The 19,167-nt window shown below is 40.3% G+C and overlaps 1 protein-coding gene across 10 annotated transcripts in view; it reads left to right on the forward strand.

Moving 5' to 3' along the window:
- TMCC1 (transmembrane and coiled-coil domain family 1) overlaps positions 1 to 19,167 on the forward strand; it is a 343,299-nt gene that overhangs the window by 308,906 nt on the left and 15,226 nt on the right. For 9 of the 10 annotated variants that reach the window (XM_036911435.2, XM_057506354.1, XM_036911433.2 and 6 more), the window contains one exon: positions 7,530 to 8,464. In XM_036911435.2, the coding sequence (XP_036767330.1) occupies positions 7,530 to 8,464 (935 nt within the window). Of the gene's footprint in view, positions 1 to 5,127; positions 5,249 to 7,529; positions 8,465 to 19,167 lie in introns of those variants that run through there. The other variant, XM_036911437.2, reaches the window with a different exon arrangement.

The raw sequence follows: 19,167 nt of genomic DNA on the forward strand, positions 1-19,167 counted from the left end.
TGCCTGTGTGTCCTTACTTATTTTCTGTCTGATTGATCTGTCCTTCAGAATGAGTGGAGTGTTGAAGTCTCCTAGAATGAATGCATTGCATTCTATTTCCCCCTTTAAATCTGTTAGTATTTGTTTCACATATGTAGGTGCTCCTGTGTTGGGAGCATAGATATTTATAATAGTTAATATCCTCTTGTTGTACTGACCCCTTTATCATTATGGAGTGTCCTTCTTTGTTTGTTGTGACTTTCTTTGTTTTGAAGTCTATGTTGTCTGATACAAGTACTGCCGCTTCTGCTTTTTTCTCCCTATTAGTTGCATGTAATATCTTTTTCCATCACTTTACTTTTCATCTGTGTATGTCTTTGGGTTTGAAGTGAGTCTCTTGTAGGCAGCATATAGACAGGTCTTGTTTTTTATCCATTCAGTGACTCTATGTCGTTTGATTGGTGCATTCAGACCATTTAGGTGATTATCGATAGGTATGTACTTACTGCCACTGGCAGGCTTAAGAGCCTCTCTCTCTCTCTCTCTCTCTCTCTCTCTCCCTCTCTCTCTCTCCCTCCCCCCCCACCCTCTCTCCCTCTCCCTCTCTCTCTCTCTCTCTCTCCCCCCCCCTCCCTCTCCCTCACTTATATAGACCCTGTACATGGGAGTTTTGTTATGCACAGTTTTGTTAAAAGGACAGATCATCTGCCCAGGCTAACGTGGATCCTTATGTCCCAACATCAGGCCTATCAGTGCTAATCCTTAGTAATATCTTTCATGTAAGCTGGGAAATCAGTCCTCCTGTGACAAAACAATTCTGAGCAGCCCTGATCACATATGGATATCTTTGCAGTTAGTGTGGAGCAGGGTAGACCAAATAGAATTTGAAAAATCTAAACAGATAATCACCCCACTAGTTTTTCCTCAGCAGCCTTGGAGGGATCAGTATCACCTATTGGAAGCTTTTTTTTCTTTAAAATTTCTGGTATTTGTTATATCACTAAGTAACATGGGCTTAGTTGCTGCATGGCATGTGAGATCTAGAAGGATCATGTTAAGGAAATGCCGGTTAACATTTATATTAAACAAACATTTACTAGGTATCTTCTTTGTACAGAGCACTGTGCTAGCTTCTTGGAATGCAAAGATGAATGTGATTTTATCCCTGTTCTCAGAAACTTGGGGCAGTGAAGGCAAGATACCCTAAACAGTCATTTCAACCTAATGTGAGGACAGTGATGGAGATGTATGTATAGATACAAGGAAAAATAAAGGAAGAGCCATTAATCCAACTGGAAGGGGGAGGTGGTCAGGAAAGATTTCCTGCAAGAAGTTGCACCTGAACTGAGTCTTGAAGGATAACTAGTAGTTAGTCAGAAAAAGAAAAGAGTGTCCTGGACTGGCCCAGGGAATGGATGGGCAAAAGCTGGGGACCATGAAACAGCATGCCATGTCAGGAGAACCAAATTACAGGTGTGGCTCTTAGCATATGTGGGTTTAGGTTTAAGGTTTACGTTATTCCCAAGTGATCCATTATGTAGTCTTTTTGTCATTTTGCTGAGGCACATGGTGGTAGATCATGAGCTACAAACCTAGTGAACTGACCCTATCAGAATTCACACTTCAGCGAACATGTTCTGTATTCATTGTCATATATGCACTATCACCCGTGAAATTATTTTAAAACCTGTTCCTTGTAGAGAATCGACCTGAATGTGCTGGTAGTAGGAACAAAAGCCAGACCTTAAGTGGTTTTTAGATGAAAAGAAAAATTTGAGACAAACTAGAATACAGTGCCAAATTCAGAAATGACTAGGATTATTGCTGTGACTATTTCTTGTATATCAAAGATTTTTCGGGCTTCTTAAAATTAAGCAATAATATGTTTTATTTTTCTAAGCAGAAATTTCCCAGAGCATTGTATAAAAAGCAGAGGTAATTGGTTGCTCACTTGGCTCCACTGCTCCTCTGTCTGGTGGTCTAGGCACATTCCCATAGAACCAAAGGCTGTTGCATGTAACCAAAGTTCTGTGTAAAAATGTGGAAAAATGATTCCTGTAATTTATAGGAAACAGTCCAGGCTGCACAAGAATTATTAAGTGAGAAAAAATTTTGTGACTTACAGCTTATTTTAGCTGAATCTTGATTTTAGCTCCAAAGTAAAAAATGGAATGCTTAGAGAAAAAGCTGGCTAGCTGTGGTCTAGTGAAACTGAATCCATTTTTGTTGTCTATCACCCCAACTTGAGATCTCCTCTCCATCCCACAGCACAGCAAACTAAATGTGAGTCAGAATTGCACAGGACAGAATTGCTCAGCAGAGTTGCATTTACTATGAGACAGGAAGGGCGTGTCATTTCTACAGTGAGACAGAGAGGGGGAAAAATCTACTCATGGTTGAGATATACTTTCTGCACAAAGTGCTGATAGACTATGGGTTTCTTTTCTTTTTGTTAAGGATGAGGTGTGGGGGAGATGGCAAAGGCAAGCCCCAAGGAGATGATGACATGAAGTTCACACTCAGAGCTGGAGAAGTCCTAAGGCAGAACTCTTCGCTCTGTTTCACTTCTTGACCAATCTGCCTAGCAGCAAAAGGACAACTTGCTCAGACCAACCAGGGCATCTTCGTGTTTTTTATTGATTAGAAGGTAGATTTCTGTGTGGTTCTTAGGACCAGAATTATGATCTCTAGGGATTACAATTTGTATTGGATTTGGGGGATGGTCTCCCTCAACAAAGTATTTTATCCTGTTGCCCCCACATAAGCAATAATATGTTTTATTTTTCTAAGCAGAAATTTCCCAGAACGTCATATAAATTGAACTACACAACCCCAATTTGGTTAAAAAATATGGTCATCTGTGTCTCTGAGGTAAAAATTTTGGCAAAACAGTGTGATGGGGTGTGCAGGTGCCCCATCATCAATTCACACAGGCCGCTGGACAACCCATTCTGTGAAATGGGCCTTGGAAAAGATCCATTTCCAGAAAAACCAAAATAGTCAAGCTTCTGTTTCTGATTAATTTCAAAGACTTTGATACTCTCCACCCCCTTCTTTTACCCTAAAATGTCATCCTCAAATTCTCAGAAATGTGGATAACTTAGTGTGCAGAGATTTCCTGAAAGAGAGTCACTACTCTATAAAACATAGACAAGGGCGACTTCATGACACTAAGGAAACAGGAGAGTGCTGTTGGCTTTTATTGAAAATGGTGCTGTTATGTCAAGGATTTCAGAATCTTCTCTAGTTTCAAATATGTACTCGGATTTTAAATGGTAAACCAGATAAGGAATGGAGAAAGGTACCTTCTTGAATACTTACCATATTTGGTAGGCATAATCTGATTCAACACACATGAAACACTGTATTCATGAGAAAACTTAGGCTCAAAGAAAGCAAGCAGGTGGCCCAACAACACACAGCTCGTGAGGGGGCAAAGCCAAGTTTGAACCCAAGTCCATTCACTCTTGTCAGTGCTCTTTCCACCATGTTACCTTTGTACAGGATTGTTCTCAAAGCTGAGTGCTGCCATGTCCTGACACTTTCATCCACTTAAAGGAAATAGGTAGATCTTTAACATGTTTGGAAATGAAAATTGTAAGTCATCATAAAGTTTTTTCAAATGCTGTGCTCTAGATAGCTCCACTCAACTCCTGATTGGTGTTCTGAGGCATTGCTGTTTAAATTTTCTCTTGGGCTGTTTTCTAATCTATTAATTTAGATGAGTTAATAGATAATTTAAGCCTGGCAAATGAATTGTTAATGGTGAGAGAGAAGTGCTAACAAAGCAGTGTAGTCTGCTTGTTACAGCAACAGTTAGGTGTGAATTGTGGCTCCCAACCACATCCCTAGCTCTGTAGCACATTGTCTGGCTTGTGGTAAGTAGTCAAAATATGTTTAATTTGCTGAGTTTGGGTCCTAGCTTTTTTCCTATACAAATTAATTTTACCTCAGCCATAAGTGGCTAGGACTTTTACGCTGTGAATATTATCAGACATGAAATCCCTTCAGGATATGGTTACAGGAAGCCCTGCTCTTGTCAAACTGCTGTGGATAAGGTAGGAGGAGGCATCTGGCAGGCAGTACATTTGTCAGTTTCTGAAAACAGTGTCGGCTCTGTAAGGCTGTTGTGAGAACTGGAAGATTCTGTAGCCAGCTGCCTAGCCACAAGACCAACTATAAAGAGAGATGACTATCACTACTTGTACTGTAGTGTTGAATTATATTATTTCTTTGGTCCAGACTCTATATATACATATTTTCCTTATTTATGCCTGAAATGTGAAAAATCTTGGAAGGAAATATATTCTGTCTTTTAATACTTGAATTTTTAAGAAGAAGCACATGGAAGTAAAGTAATAGCCAGTACTAGCAGCTTACTTTGTGTTTGGTACTATTTTGAGTACTTCTATGTTTATTGACTCATTTCATACTCAAAACAACCTTCTGCAGTGGGCATTAGTCTCATCCCCATTTTATAGTTGATGAGATGGATGCAAAGGTTAAGTAACTTGCCTGAGGTCACATGGCTAGTAAGTAGCAAAGTCAGACTTGAGCCCAGGCAGTGGATGCCAGCAGCCATGTTTCACTGCTACACAGATGTAGCCAGATTCAATAATCCTGTTTTTCTGATTTGTGCCTTTTCATTCGTGTCTAAGAAAATCCTTCCCTATTTTCCAGTACTGTCTTCTAAAAGATTAAAATTTGCTTTTCACATTTGCAATTTAGTTTGTCTGGAATGAGGTATTAATCTAATTTTACATTTCTATATGTGAATAGCCTAATCTTCCAGCAAAGACTAATCGAAAAGAGAACCACTTTTCAGTTGGTGCATTCATAACTCATAGCCAAGTCAGATCTTTGCAGGGCTAAGTGTTCATGCCTCTAAGAACTTTGTACATATCTCAGAAGATACCAAGAGAGTGTTCACAGCCCCTCTCCTATAGCTCTGAGGTCAGTGTATCTTTCTCATTCCTCCTCTGGCTCTCTTTCTCTCTTCCCCTCCCCTCCCTTCCTCTCCTCGTTTCTCCCTTTGCTGTCTCTCCCCTTCCTATTTAAGGATAGTGCCTACCAAAATTGGGAGGAGTGACTGAGTAATCCAGTGATTCATGGTTTCAGGTGTTTAACTTCCCTCCCACAGAAGCTGTGGATTAGTTTTCTCTGGAGGCTGAGGACACGGGTTCCTCCAGCTGCTCTTTTGCAGGCATGTTGCTGATTCTCAGTGGGAGCCATGCACTGGAAGGACATAGCGTGGCTCCGGACAGCCCAGGTAGGACTACAGTCTAATGAAAGACAGTCTGGGTTTCTTTCTTTAGTTACTGTGTAGGGAAATAAAACCACATCTAAGCTGGGATCACTTGTTAATAATTATACTGAACATTGGTTGTGCTTTTGTTTTTTTCAAACTTAGGTATGTAATCAAACCTTGATTCTGGTCCTGAAACCATCTTTTCATCAGTATGATCAGTTTTTACCCTCTAAGAGTAATAGTTAAACTTGATTTCTATATCTGCATATACTTCTTTAGGCAACATATTTCATGTAAGTTGATAGTCAAATGAATAACAAAGAACCTAAGAAAACAAGACCATGTATAAGCTTGTTAGTCTTGGATCTAGTGGTATTTCATACTCATTTTCCTTTTATGCTGTGGTAGATTTTGAGCTACTAAGCAGTAAGTGCAAAGCAGGGTCATATTACATACTCTAGTTATGGGATCTGCAATCCCATTCAGAAAGAAAATCACACAAGGAACTCTGTACAACCTAAGAGAGTGAACCTAAGGCGTTAAAGAGAATGGGTTCCCAGGGGCTCCCATTGCAACTTGGTTGTCTGGAACTCTGGTTCATGCCTTCCCTCCAGACCTTTCTGCTTGTTAGCTTGCACCTGAAGATGAACAGGGCAGATGGAGGAAGTGACACAAAACAGCTATTGTGCTAGTCTCTCGTCCAGATTATTTTTCATTAGTGGAGCATAATGTCATTTTGCTATTCATTTCAGTTTTGAATTATCTTTGGATTTTATCTAAGTGCACAGTATTTCTCATTTGTTCATCTAGAAAGAAAAGAGATTGTTGTTATTCACATCAGTGGTAATATATTGAATCCAGTGATGAACTAAATGTGTTCGAGAGTTAGAGATCAGCCTGATTCCTGCTCAGCCAGCAAACTGAGGAGATACAGGCAAAATGAAAAACAGGGAATGTGTCTAGGGACTGACAAGTTAACTATCAGCACTTTGTGAATATTTCAGATTTGGTATGTTATTGTCATCACAAAAATGTAATTCAGATTCTTAAAATATGAGGCTAATCTATATACAGTTCTTTCTAGCAAATTTCTACTGGTACCAGATTAGGGATGGGAACCAAGGAAAAGGGTATAATCTTAATCTCCAGAATGGTAAATTTGTAATTTGACACTTGTACTGGACATTTTTGTTACCCTGAAATGGTTAGTTTATTATTTATTTCTTATTTTATTATTACTTATCTATTATTTATTTCTGTTACTGTTCAGTAAAGCCTTTTTGCATGGACCCCTCTCTAGTCACTGCCACAAGCCACACCCAGGGACGCCCTCTTGAAAGATTTTTTTCTCTTGAGTTGGGTAAACCTGACGTCTCCCGAGGTTTAGCTAACAGCTTGGAAGTATAATAGTCTAAGCCATGTCTCAACAGCTTGTCTTTTGCTTCAACTCCTCTGATTGGTTGCTCACCATATGAAAGGATAGTCAGTGTGTGTGTTCTTGGAGTCCCTTCCTCATAAAAACCTGTTACTGGGTAGAACTCACAACATTCAAGTGCCTGAGCTTAGTTGCTGACTTGTTTCATTACTGGCCTCTTCTGTCCCTGAGTGTTTACATTTTCTTGCCCAAAGTTATCACAGTTACTTGTGATTTGGGATTTTAACTCTGAAGAGTAGACCACATACATTATTGCCACTTTTCTAGCATTACCTCCCCATTCTTGCCTCCACCTGTCTATCAATTAAGTGTCCATATTAGAAGAGAGAAAATGATTCCATTACCCTTGACATGATTTGCATAAAAAGACTGTGATAATTACTGGATTTTTATATCTAGCCAGTAAAAAACTATTCTCATCAAAATTTCTGGATGACCATAATTTGAGAGTGTGGGTTGTAATTACTGTGATGTGTGCATACTAAAATATGCAGAGGTACCTTGTTTTACATCGATGTGCTTCTAAACAAAAGTACATGTGAAGAATGCTTGGAAACTAACTCATGCTTTAAACCACTAGGGGAGCTTTGGTATTTAGAGAAATACTGTAATAAATTCTCTCGCAAAGTAAGAGTACTTTCAGTTTATATCTTGTGCAGATCTCTTTTTCATGTATTTGTTTTGCTACAAGCAAAGTATTTTTGTATAAGGACAGTGTCTAAGAGAGAGACAGGGCTTGTACAATGGGGAATTAAGTCAGCTATCTGTGCTGAGATCTGAGAATAGGTAAATTTTCAATAAATTTTGGCCCTGGAGAGGTAGTCCACTTGGGCTTCTTCTAACATCCACCTCTTCTTTTGATGCTAGATCGAACGGTTGGAAGTAAGCAGCCTTGCCCAGACTTCCAGTGCAGTGGCCTCCAGCACAGATGGCAGCATCCACACAGACTCTGTGGATGGCACCCCAGACCCTCAGCGCACAAAGGCTGCTATTGCTCACCTGCAGCAGAAGATCCTGAAGCTTACAGAGCAGATCAAGATTGCACAAACAGCCCGGGACGACAATGTTGCCGAGTACTTGAAGCTTGCCAACAGTGCAGACAAGCAGCAGGCTGCCCGCATCAAGCAAGTCTTTGAGAAGAAGAACCAGAAATCTGCCCAAACCATCCTTCAGCTGCAGAAGAAGCTTGAGCACTACCACAGGAAGCTCCGAGAGGTGGAGCAGAATGGGATCCCCCGGCAGCCCAAGGATGTCTTCAGGGACATGCACCAGGGTCTGAAGGATGTGGGCGCCAAGGTGACTGGCTTCAGTGAAGGTGTGGTGGACAGTGTCAAAGGCGGACTTTCCAGCTTCTCCCAGGCGACCCATTCAGCAGCAGGGGCCGTGGTCTCCAAGCCCAGAGAGATTGCTTCGCTAATTCGGAATAAATTTGGCAGTGCAGACAACATCCCCAACCTGAAGGACTCTTTAGAGGAAGGGCAAGTGGATGATGGGGGGAAGGCTTTGGGAGTGATTTCAAACTTTCAGTCCAGCCCAAAATATGGTAGTGAGGAAGATTGTTCTAGTGCCACTTCAGGCTCAGTGGGGGCCAACAGCACTACCGGAGGCATCGCTGTAGGAGCATCTAGCTCCAAAACAAACACCCTGGACATGCAGAGCTCAGGATTTGATGCACTACTCCACGAGATCCAGGAGATCCGGGAAACCCAGGCCAGGCTAGAGGAATCCTTTGAAACTCTCAAGGAACATTATCAGAGGGACTATTCCTTAATAATACAGGCCTTACAGGAAGAGCGATATAGGTAAGTTATATGAAATTAAAGTCCCTAATTATTTATGTTTGGCATTCCCCTCCCTTTGGATCTAGGGGAGGGGCTTTAAAAGGTCTTCATAGAGTATCTTCCTGAGTGTCCAGAGCACTTCAGTAATGTTATATGACATCTGCATGAGTTTCCTATTATAAAGAGCAAAACAGAGGTACAGCAAAGTTAAATGACTCCCAAGGTCACACACTGATGAAGCATTACAGAACTACCAGACTGTAGTTCTCTGGTTCTCGTTCCAGTTTAGGACTTTCAGATGAAGCCAAAGTGTTCTAAGGCATTCCGCCTATTTATTTACAACCCCAGAGCCACAAATCATTGCAGTCCATAGCTGTGCTGCATTGACTTCAGAAGATCTACAGCTCTCAGATATAGCCCAACCAGAAAGTAACCAACACTAGATACTTGGCCCTTAAACACACTTATGTGGGCAGTTGGTGTAAAGATTAGATTGGAAATAAATCCAGATAAGCATGTCTACTGGCTACTCAGCTACTGCCTGTATATAATTACCTTTATTAAGAATTGACAGATGTGTGAATGGGGATGGGCTTAAACATGAAATGGTTCTGCAGTAGTTAAAGAATTCTCAAAAGACTAAGTGCTTTGGCTTATAATTTGTGCTAAAGGTAGAAACTAGTCTCTCTTTTGGGTTTTGTATTTCACTCTGTGTTCATATTAGATCATTCTTAGCTGTTCTCCAAATATGTGCCCTTTCCCCTTCTTTTAGTCACATGTAGAGAGAAATAATATCCCTCATGGAGTACTTCCTCAGATCCACAATTTGCCAGCCATAAACAGGCCATCTTATTATACACATAAAGGGCCAGTCTTACAGAAGCTACAGGTCAGGTTAGGCCTTGAAAGACTGGGGTTCTGGTCCTGTCCCAATAACTAACCAGAGGGACTCCTCAGTACTTCTGTCATATCAGGGTTTGGAGAGATGATCTCTTAAGGTCCCTTTCACCTCTTTATTTAAAAACAATTTTTTTTCAAGTTTGCTTTTCTGAGATTATCTCAGGGCCTGAAATAAATTGCTCTTGCGTATAAATTAGCTCTGAGAGGATTTACAGCAGCAGACTACATTCAAAGGGTGAAAATGCTAGTCAGTGATTTAGTCCTGCCTCTTATCTTCACTATTCTGTTCTTCATCCTAACTTAAGGGATTTTAAGGGAGAAGAAAAGAGAGGTGAGTATGGGAGAGAGAAATGAAATTCTAAAAGCAAATATATTACTATTCTTATTTCAGTGTTTCATATATTCTCTCATATACTTAAAAGGCAGTATCTAAAGCAGTGAACAGTCTAAAAAAATATTCAAATGACTCTAAAATATGACACCTGGTCCTTTATATCATGTTAAACATCAGTCCCAGGTTCAAATTCTAGTTCTGCGACTTACTAACCCTTGAAAATGGGGCAGGTTTCTTCACTTCTTTAAGTCTTGGTTTCCTCATCTTTAAATAGGAAAACTAAGTCCTTCATAAGGTGATTGTGTCATTTAAATGAATAGCTGATGTAGCACTTAGCTCAGTGCCTGGTCTCTTGAGTGCTGGGCTGATGTTAGGGAGCATCTGCTGCTGTTGGTGTTAAAGTACAGCCCCCTGAACATAGGGACCTGGGCATCGTTCCATGGTCAGCTGCACACACACACAAAAAAAAAACCCACTGCCTACTTTGACCCCTTTATTTTATGTGAACAGCAAAGCATTCCTGTTTTTAAATTCTTCAGAACTTAAAATTCATATACAACCTGTTGTGTCTTCAAGTCAGATACAGACCAGTGTGAGAAAATCAGAGAGGAAAACAGGTCTCAAGGCCTACCTTTATCCACTTAAGATAATTAGAGACAGGATAGAAGTTTAACTCCTCATTAGAAGAATCAAGTCCAAGCCACTGAGGAGGAAATGGGAAGTGCATTTCTTTCATTGCACCTTCAGGTTCTCTGTAGTAGGTACAGAGACTAGTAATGACTTGTTTTATGAGATGAAGAGAGAATAAAGAAAACTTAGAAGTTTTCAAAAACAGGAAAAATCTGGGGGAACCCAGGAGACACATAATAAAATGTATCACTTCAGCTTTAGAATGGTCTCTCCTTGAAATGGAAGCTTGAAGAAAGCAAGCCTTTTTTTTTCCCCTAGAAAGGCAGTGGAAAAGCCACAACTGTTATGTTGAACCAGTATTTCCATGTATAGAGCAGTTAGAGATTTTTCCTCTGATACAAACGTCTTTACACAGTAAATATTTCTAATTTTGTTGGTCTTTGAACTATTTCTTGTAAGTGAAATTCTTTGCCACAGATTGAAGCTTTTTCTTTTAAGCACCAAAACTTTCCATTTTAAGCGTTTTTGGAGAATTTCTCAACCTTCTTTTAACAGTCTAGTAAGCTGAACCTAACTTGATTGGAAATAGCTTAGCACAGTAGTGTTCTAATTGAGTGATACTCTCAGGTCAGTGAGGGTACACAGTTATGTGCCTCTACAGTAAGTCATCCTCAACAGCTTGCTTTTTAAAGTTCTTTTGTCTGTATTTATAGTTTGTTTTTTCTCCTTAAAATCTCCACATTGTCAGTGAGCTTCCTGCAGCAGCCCCTCTCTCTGCACCAATTTCGGTTTCAGCTCTGTTGTAGGCTTGGCTTTTTGTCTAGGAAGGAAGTAGACTAGGGAAAGTCCTAAGGGACTCTCTGTGACCAAGAACTAGTTAATGCACACATGACTGCTCCAGATACATTTCCTGTTTTCTGTGTGTTAGCTTATTTTTCTAATATCTGAGATTTGACAGGAGGGAGGCCATGCCCAGGGCTGCTGCTTGCTATGTAAATGAGGAGGAGATGGCCACAGGTGCTACAGCATTTACTAAACTCCTGTGATGTGCACCATGCTAGATGCTTTACATATATTGGCTAATCCTCACAATAGCCCTGCATGTGGTTTGTATTACCCCCATTTTACAGATGAGGAAATTGAGGCCTAGTTGGGTTTTTTAATTTGCCAAAGGTCACTCAGTAAGCAGTAAAGCCAGAAATCAAACCCAATTTTATGTGACTCCCAAGCCCGGTTTTTTTTTCATACCAGGACACATTTTCCCCAAGCTCTGCCCTGAAATCTGTATGATTAAAGGACCCGTCTAGAGTCTATCTCCAAGAATCACTGGCTCATTGGCAATGGGTATTGGGCCTTTTCCAGGTGAGAGTGTGTGTTTCGCTAAAAGTTGAGTCACTGTTTTTAACATATTTTATAAAATTCTGTGAATTTTATAAAAATGCTCCTAGTCTGGGAAGTTTTTTCACACTAGTACAACACTGTAGGTAATAGGGCAAGCCTACTTAAGGAAACCTCCACCCCCTTTTCAGAGTCCCTTCTCAGTAATGTCACTCACTCAATGTGTTTCCCATGGCTCTCCACCCATTGAGTAGCGGCCAGGTTACTATTTTTGCCTGAGACCATCTACATGCTCTGGAATGATCCAGAGCATTTAGAAGCCTGGGGACTACAGGCTCTCTCTGCACCCACATAATTGTGCCATGACTGAATGGCATTTTTTCTGAACCCACATGCACTTTGCCCAGGAAGCCATTGTAGCAGAACTTGGATCTGAACTCCTTTGACTGGTAACCAGGTGTTTAGTCTCTGAGCTTTACACTAGGCTCTTAGATACAAATGAAATCATGTATTTTGGGTATGTAGGATGCAAGGTTTAGACTTTTCTTAGTGATGGGATCTGTGCTAGTTCAGATCCTTCCAGTCCAACTAACAGCTTCCTTCCACTGAAGTCTCATCACAGATTTGTTAGTGGCAGCTGGGTTCACTTCGTACCTCAGAGATGGAAGTATCTAGTTTAACCTCATTCTATAGGTGAGTACACTGAGACCCAGAAAGGAAAAGTGACTTTCTCCAGCTTACACAATAAAATAGTTTAACATATGCTTGCTTTGCTGCTAAAAACTGGAGGGTGAAGCCTGTTTCCCTCGTAGGTGTAACATATTAATGAGCTATCACAGGAAAAGTTCAGCTGTGACAAAATACATTGAAAAGAGGAGAGAACTAGGAAAGCATTCATCAACAATTTTACAGGTTCCTTTTGTAGTTTTTCCCTTAGGGGATCACCCCCAAATCCTACTCAGCTACTGCCTGTATATGGCAGTGTCGTGTGTGGCAGGCCAAAAACCCTCCAGTATGGAGGAGCATTAATGCCATTTTGAAAGCTTCTATTTTAAGGGAATTAGTGTCCTTTGGAAATCAGCTCCTGAGACTGTATTAAGCCCAGGGATATTTTAAATTGCACTGAGTCATAAGAGCAAAAATACAGGAGGAGGCAGTTCCCATGAGCGGTCCTCACATGCAGTAGGTCAGAGACTAGGCTGACCCAGTTCTAACTGACAAATGGGTGCTTAAATATAATTTTTCTATCATGAACATAAGACAGAGATGGGTCAGGTATACTTATCTTAGCCCCTTTATTCCAGGTATTAGAACTATTTGTCAACTGTAAATTGGTCTGAGCATCTCCAGAGTATATGTAGAGTAGGTTTGGACAGTAAATTTGAAATAGAAGCTAAGAATGCTGGATCAAATTAGCTCTTCCTTTGTAAAAGAAAGAAGCCCATTTAGAAGATGCTCTTGTGAAGAGTAAGGCCTTCTATAAAAGAAATTTACAGAGGAGCTCTTCCCAGTGTAGCCACTGAAGCAGTAATGGAGGAAGAATCAGAGGGAAAGAGGGAAGAAAGAAGGAGGTGGGGAGAAAAGAAATATCTTCATTAATTAATTGAAGTTGGACAAGCCTGAATTTGCTTGCCAGTTCTGACACTAATTAGCTGTGTAATAACTCATCAGAGCCTCAGTTTGCTCTATAAAAATAAGTAATGATACCTATTGTACAGGGTTGTTGATATTATTAGAGGAGATAATGTGTGTGGAAGCACCCAGTATAGTCTGGGCTAGGCCAGGATAGTAGAAAGCTATCATTACCAAGTCTCCAAATTGCCCAGAAAGTTTCTCTAACTTTTATTTATTCCCTATATGCAGGCATTTGTTGTTTCTTGTCTTTAAGATAATGCGCTGCCTACCTTGAAGTTTTGGGGACTGATTTTGTGCTTTTCCCTTTCAACTGAATGCTAGTTCAGTGTTTCCTAGCCTCTTTTCATGCTTCAACACAAATGAGGTAATACAGGTAAGGAGGGAAAACCCACTTTCCCCAGTTCAGCCAGGCATGCATTCAAGCTCCCACCACATGTCACCACCCCTACCCCAGCTGTGTCTCCATTCTGGTCAAACACTTGGCAGAAGCTACCTTGGGTTCCTGATAGACGTTTGGGAAGTAACCCAGCAGTCAGCTCCCACAGTTGCATATCACTGTTAGTCCTGAGATCTAGTTCTTCCTGTTTAACTCAATACCTGCTCTACGAGATTCTTCAGCCATCCTGTCCTGATAACCTGTTGCCCAACTAGGGAAGCATCCCTGCCTTTCAGAGATGGCTCCAAATGTGAGCCACACTTAAAGAGTGATGTATTAGGTGAAGCATTCCCAGCCTGTACACTCACTCATTTCTCAATTCATCAGGAATTTGACCCAAAAGAGCCCTCACTTATCTTTGCTCTAGGAAGGTAACTACTGTGTTGACTAATCCAGTGGCTAAAACATTTCCAAGATTCATATTCACTTATTAATTATACACCTACAGCAAAATTTAGTTTGTGTCTTAAAACTTTGTAGATAGAGCAGGTTTTGCTTCTTGCGGGGGGGGGGAGGAATTCCACCTGCCACAATAGGACATAACCTACTATTTTTTTATTAAGGTATCATTGATATAAAATCTTATAAAGGTTTCACATGAGCAACATTGTGGTTATTACATTCACCCATATTATCAAGTCCCCCCCACACACACCTCATTGCAGTCACTGTCCATCAGTGTTGTAAGATGCTATAGAATGACATAACCTACTTTTAAAAAAAGATCATACAATGTTAAAGCTTTCTGTCTGGTAATAGTTAAGCTCAGACCATATTCTAAATTTCCTTTCAGTTGTAATTATTTAGGAAGGATCTTTGAATAAAAAAATCTCAAAATGAGATTATTAAGCTCATGCTACTTTGTGTTCCAGATGGAATCACATAAAAAACAAGTGCCAATCAAAATCATACACTGTACTCATCAGATCAAGAACACCCCATCCCCACAGCCTGTTTATGTCTAGAGAACTCTAATTGGCATCAGATGAAAAATCTTAAAATCCCTTGCAGGAAGTTTGTGATTTTAAAAATGTCACATATGAAAGACTATGTACAATTTACCTTCCCTTTTTCCACCACCTCCAGTCTTTTGTTTGTTGTCCGTATATAATTAGAAGATGGAGGTATTCTTGCTATGAATTCCTGAGGTATCTTGGCTTCTCAGTTTTAGGGTTCAGATAGGGAATAAACACTAACAAGTAAAGTAAGCAAAAGTGATTATAGTACTAATAATGGGAGTAATGGGAAGTGGGGAGAGCCTGAGGTAGAGGGGTTTTCTTCCTTTGTTGTTCAGATTTTGCACTTGATTAATAGTACAGAAAAAATAAGTTTTAAAAAAGACAACAGTAAACTCTGAAAACAGGAAGCATGAATCAAGTGGTTCATATCATCAGTACACCTCACTAACAAGGGAAAGCTCCTGCATCTTTCTTGGCCTCCCATTTCTTAATAATAAAATGAAGTTGATGCCAGGGAGGAAGGAGGTGAGGATTAATGTAAAAATGTCTTAATGAATCTGAGTTGCTCAGAGGTAGACACTGCATAAATAGGCATGGGAGAGGCCAGTTATCACTGTTCTTGTTACTGTTGGCACTAGTGTTGTGAAGATTTGAGGCTTACAGTGATTAAAGAGCTATAGATTGACCCTTAAATTCCTCCCCCACATGCACTCCTCCACCCAAAATAACACTACATTATTTTTACAGGACTGTTCGTATTAGCCCATTTTCAGACCATAATTTCACATGTAGGTTTTGTAAGCCACACAGAGGCTGATGGCACTGAAAAAATGTTTGCCTGCAAGTTGCTAAGCTTGATCAGGTTTGTGCTTTGAAATTGTGGGTTGTGAGGTTCTGAAAAGAGCTGAGGAACAAACTTCCATGACCAGGGTAAACAAATTAGGGGAAGTGTTCTAATAATAGGACAGTAAAGTTCTTTCAAGGCACTGAGGCAGCCCAGAAGACTTGCATTCCAAGACACCAAGGGCATCCTGCCAGCTTCCTTGCTCATCATATTTTGCAAAAGCCCCAGGTTTATGACTTTCTCAGTTTCCTCCCTGATGTTTCCTGCAGATTGGAGATGCTTACTATGTCAACCCAGACACAACTGTTTGTGTGCATGTAGTAGGATTTCAGCTACACAATTACAGCTTCAACTTTCCTGTTTTTTCAGAAAGTCATTGTGCTCCTTGGTTGATCAGCTAATGAGACTGTTTCAATTGGACCCATTGTGGGTCTTGACTCACCCGAGTTCTGCAGCTGTGTGTCACCTTAGCAAGTCTCCTAACTTGTCTGTTTTCATATGCAGAGAAATGGAACTCATTCTACTTACCCAAATGCTATTTTGCTGTTTAACTACTTGCTTATAAAGTACTATCTATGAGAACAACAGTTACGTTTTCTCATTTGGGAAGACTCTCAGCTTGAGCAGATCTTGCTGCTAATTCTCATGTATCCATGAGTAAATGATTCAATCTCTGAAGGACTTTATTTTCTGCAAGAGCATGGTTCAGATTAGTAGTTTCTACTCAGCTATGTCTGGAGATTCGCAAAGATCAGATAAAATTTAGTTGAGATACTTTCTCTTGCACACATACAAAACACATGCCACAAAAGGACAGAAAGTAGGACAATTAAAGAAAATGTAGTGAATGTTGAATTATCTGGCACATTTGAGTCAGGGAAATGGTGGGAGCCTGTTTATATGCTTGTGCTGGCCCTTCTGATGAGGAAATAAGAGAGACTTGTGTCCCCTTGTCCTTGAGAAGGACAGGATATATACCCAGGAAACCCATTTCTGTGATGTCATAGGAAAAGCATCATGAATATACTGAAACAGTGAAAATTCTAGAATATGTAGAATTGAGAATGTGGAGTTAGACGAAGAAATGGAGAATTAGAAGAAAAAATCAGGTAGGAAGCCTTGCGCAGCGGCTCCATGGAGCACTTGAGACTCCGTGGCAGTTGACAAGCAGTCCTTTTGAATCGCCTCACTGGGGATTACTGGGGAGCACTAGGAGGACTGCCAAAGAGAAAATGAAACCAAGCATACACCTGTGATCTCTCTCTCCCAGAGTACCTTTCTTATGCCAGACATTTGACATCTAACTCCACTTTAATCTTCCCATTGCCCTTCAGAGTAGGTGGATTACCTTCACAGATAAACAGGGTGACTCACAACATTGAGTTGCAAAGCCAGGATTTGAATCCCAAACCCATGCTGAGCAGATACATTAGCTGGTAAAGTTGAAAAAAACTGCATAAAAGCATTTATAAGTTCAAAGAAGGTGCAGAGCAGGAGTGATGGAGAGGCTTTAGGTATAATATGAGGTGAACAAAATCTCGTCTGAAAATGCCTTCCAGAACCTTCGACATGTTAATGACCATTATGGGCTAAACATTGGCTTAAAAAGTGCTGAAGTTTTTTAAAAGTTCTGAGGACTTTTACAAGTACCCTATGATTCATATATATAGTATTAAATGTTCATATATAATTATAGAATTTCCTCCTTTACAAACAGTTAAAAATCTTAGGGGCAGCCTAAGATGTTGATAAATCAGCTACTCACACATTGAGGTATCCGAAACATATTTTATCACAACACAAAGCCATGAAACAGCCCAAAAAGGAAGCTGAAAGAAATACACTGAGGAGGGAGCTACACATGGCACAAGGAAATCCAATTGATGAAAGAAACTCAGTGGTGAAAGGTCCAAACAAATGAGAGCTTATACTGCCAGCAGCAAAAGGGATGATACCTTCAAAGTGCCAGAGAAGAGTAACTGTGTCCTGGGAGCACTGCAGCCCCTAATTCAGGGAGAGAGCAAAGGGAAGACACATTCAGACATATGTAGACAAACTGCCACTCATAGAAACCTTTGCTAAAAGAAATGCTAAAGGGTATATTCAGAAAGAAAAAACAATGGGTGAAAAATCAGTAAAGCATGTTGGTAAATCTAATTAAGTTGGGACTTAAAATTATATATATATATTTAAAAATCTTAGAATCGACATCAATTTGGACCTAAAATTTTGGGAAGAATATGGGATTCAAGGGCTGAATGTCAAAGGAATAATGGAGTGTTATAACTTGGGGCAGGGGGGATGTGATTTGTACTCTAATCTGCCTGTCACTTTGCCACCTGTCAAGTTTCTTCTTTGTTCCTGTTACCTTCAATTGGTGGGTGCCCCCAGGAACAGGATGAATAGAATACCAATGTGCGTACATTTTTTTTTTCAACTGAGTATGTATAAATGAATCTCCTATGCCCCAGGCAAAATGACAAATAGCCTGACCTAGGCCTTTGTCCCCCAACATGGACTTCCTCCTGCAGAGATTGTTCACAGGGGCAGGAAGGCTCTCATGATTCCTACCTCTTCTTCTCACTCAACCTTTTATAATGTACAATTAAGTGTATGTCACCCTAGCAAGGACAGTTCCAGGCTTGTCGCTGGGATATTCTCCAGCAGCAGCCTGTGAGCTCTGGCTTGTCCTTGCTCTTATATCCTGGCCTCTGTGTCATCACCCAAGATGAAGAGAATAAGATACAAGACAGGTTCATCTTTACAAGTAGAATGTGGCAAGAGAGAGAGCTGAAGGAAACCACAGTCAGCAGACTGAGTTCAATATTGACAGATGCAAGTAAGTACAGCCAAGATTTTCCCAGAGGCTACCTCTATGGAAATACATATGAAACTACGCCCTGTTGCTGAGTGCACGTGTCAGAGGCAGTACAGACACAGCTCCAGCCTTGCTCGTTCTTTGTGGCTCCAAAGACCATGGGGTGAGAATTAAAAGTAGGTAGATTTTAGCTCTGTCTAGCAGTGAAAAAACTGCCTTATGAATAATAAGACCCTCCCACTGGAGGTATTCAAGGAGAGATTGCTTGTCAAAGATGCAGACATAATTCCTCAATTGAAAGAGACTTAACTCTAAGATATTTTGTAACCCCTGGAGTTTGAGGTTCTTTTCTATTCAGGGAACCTATTTCAACAGTACTTTAAATGTTTGTGGTATATTTCTCTAAGTGACATACTGATTTTAACAACTCTAAAGGGGTAGGGAGACACATAAAATGCTGATGATCTTAGAAATATAATATTCAAATTTATTTTGTAGTCAGCACAGTGATGTGGACTATGGTGAGACTAAGGGTGTGAATCAATCACCACAGAAAATACTTGGTTGGCTAAAAAAGGTTTTCAAATTGCACATGAATTTCTTTCACAGAGCATGTATTCATGCAATGTCTTCTTTATGAAGAAATAGAAGTATTTTCAAAATGGCCAGAATGTTCCTTGGTAAACTGTAAAGATGGAAAGGAGGAAAATGGACATTTTTTACATGTCCTGTGTGCTCAAATGAGTATAAAAGATTGAGATTATTACACTTGTCTTACAGGTGAAGGAACTTGCTCAGAAAGGTGAGCTAACCTAACTAAAACCGTTTAG

Source organism: Manis pentadactyla, chromosome 1 (genome assembly GCF_030020395.1).
Source record: "Manis pentadactyla isolate mManPen7 chromosome 1, mManPen7.hap1, whole genome shotgun sequence".
Taxonomy (NCBI): domain Eukaryota; kingdom Metazoa; phylum Chordata; class Mammalia; order Pholidota; family Manidae; genus Manis; species Manis pentadactyla.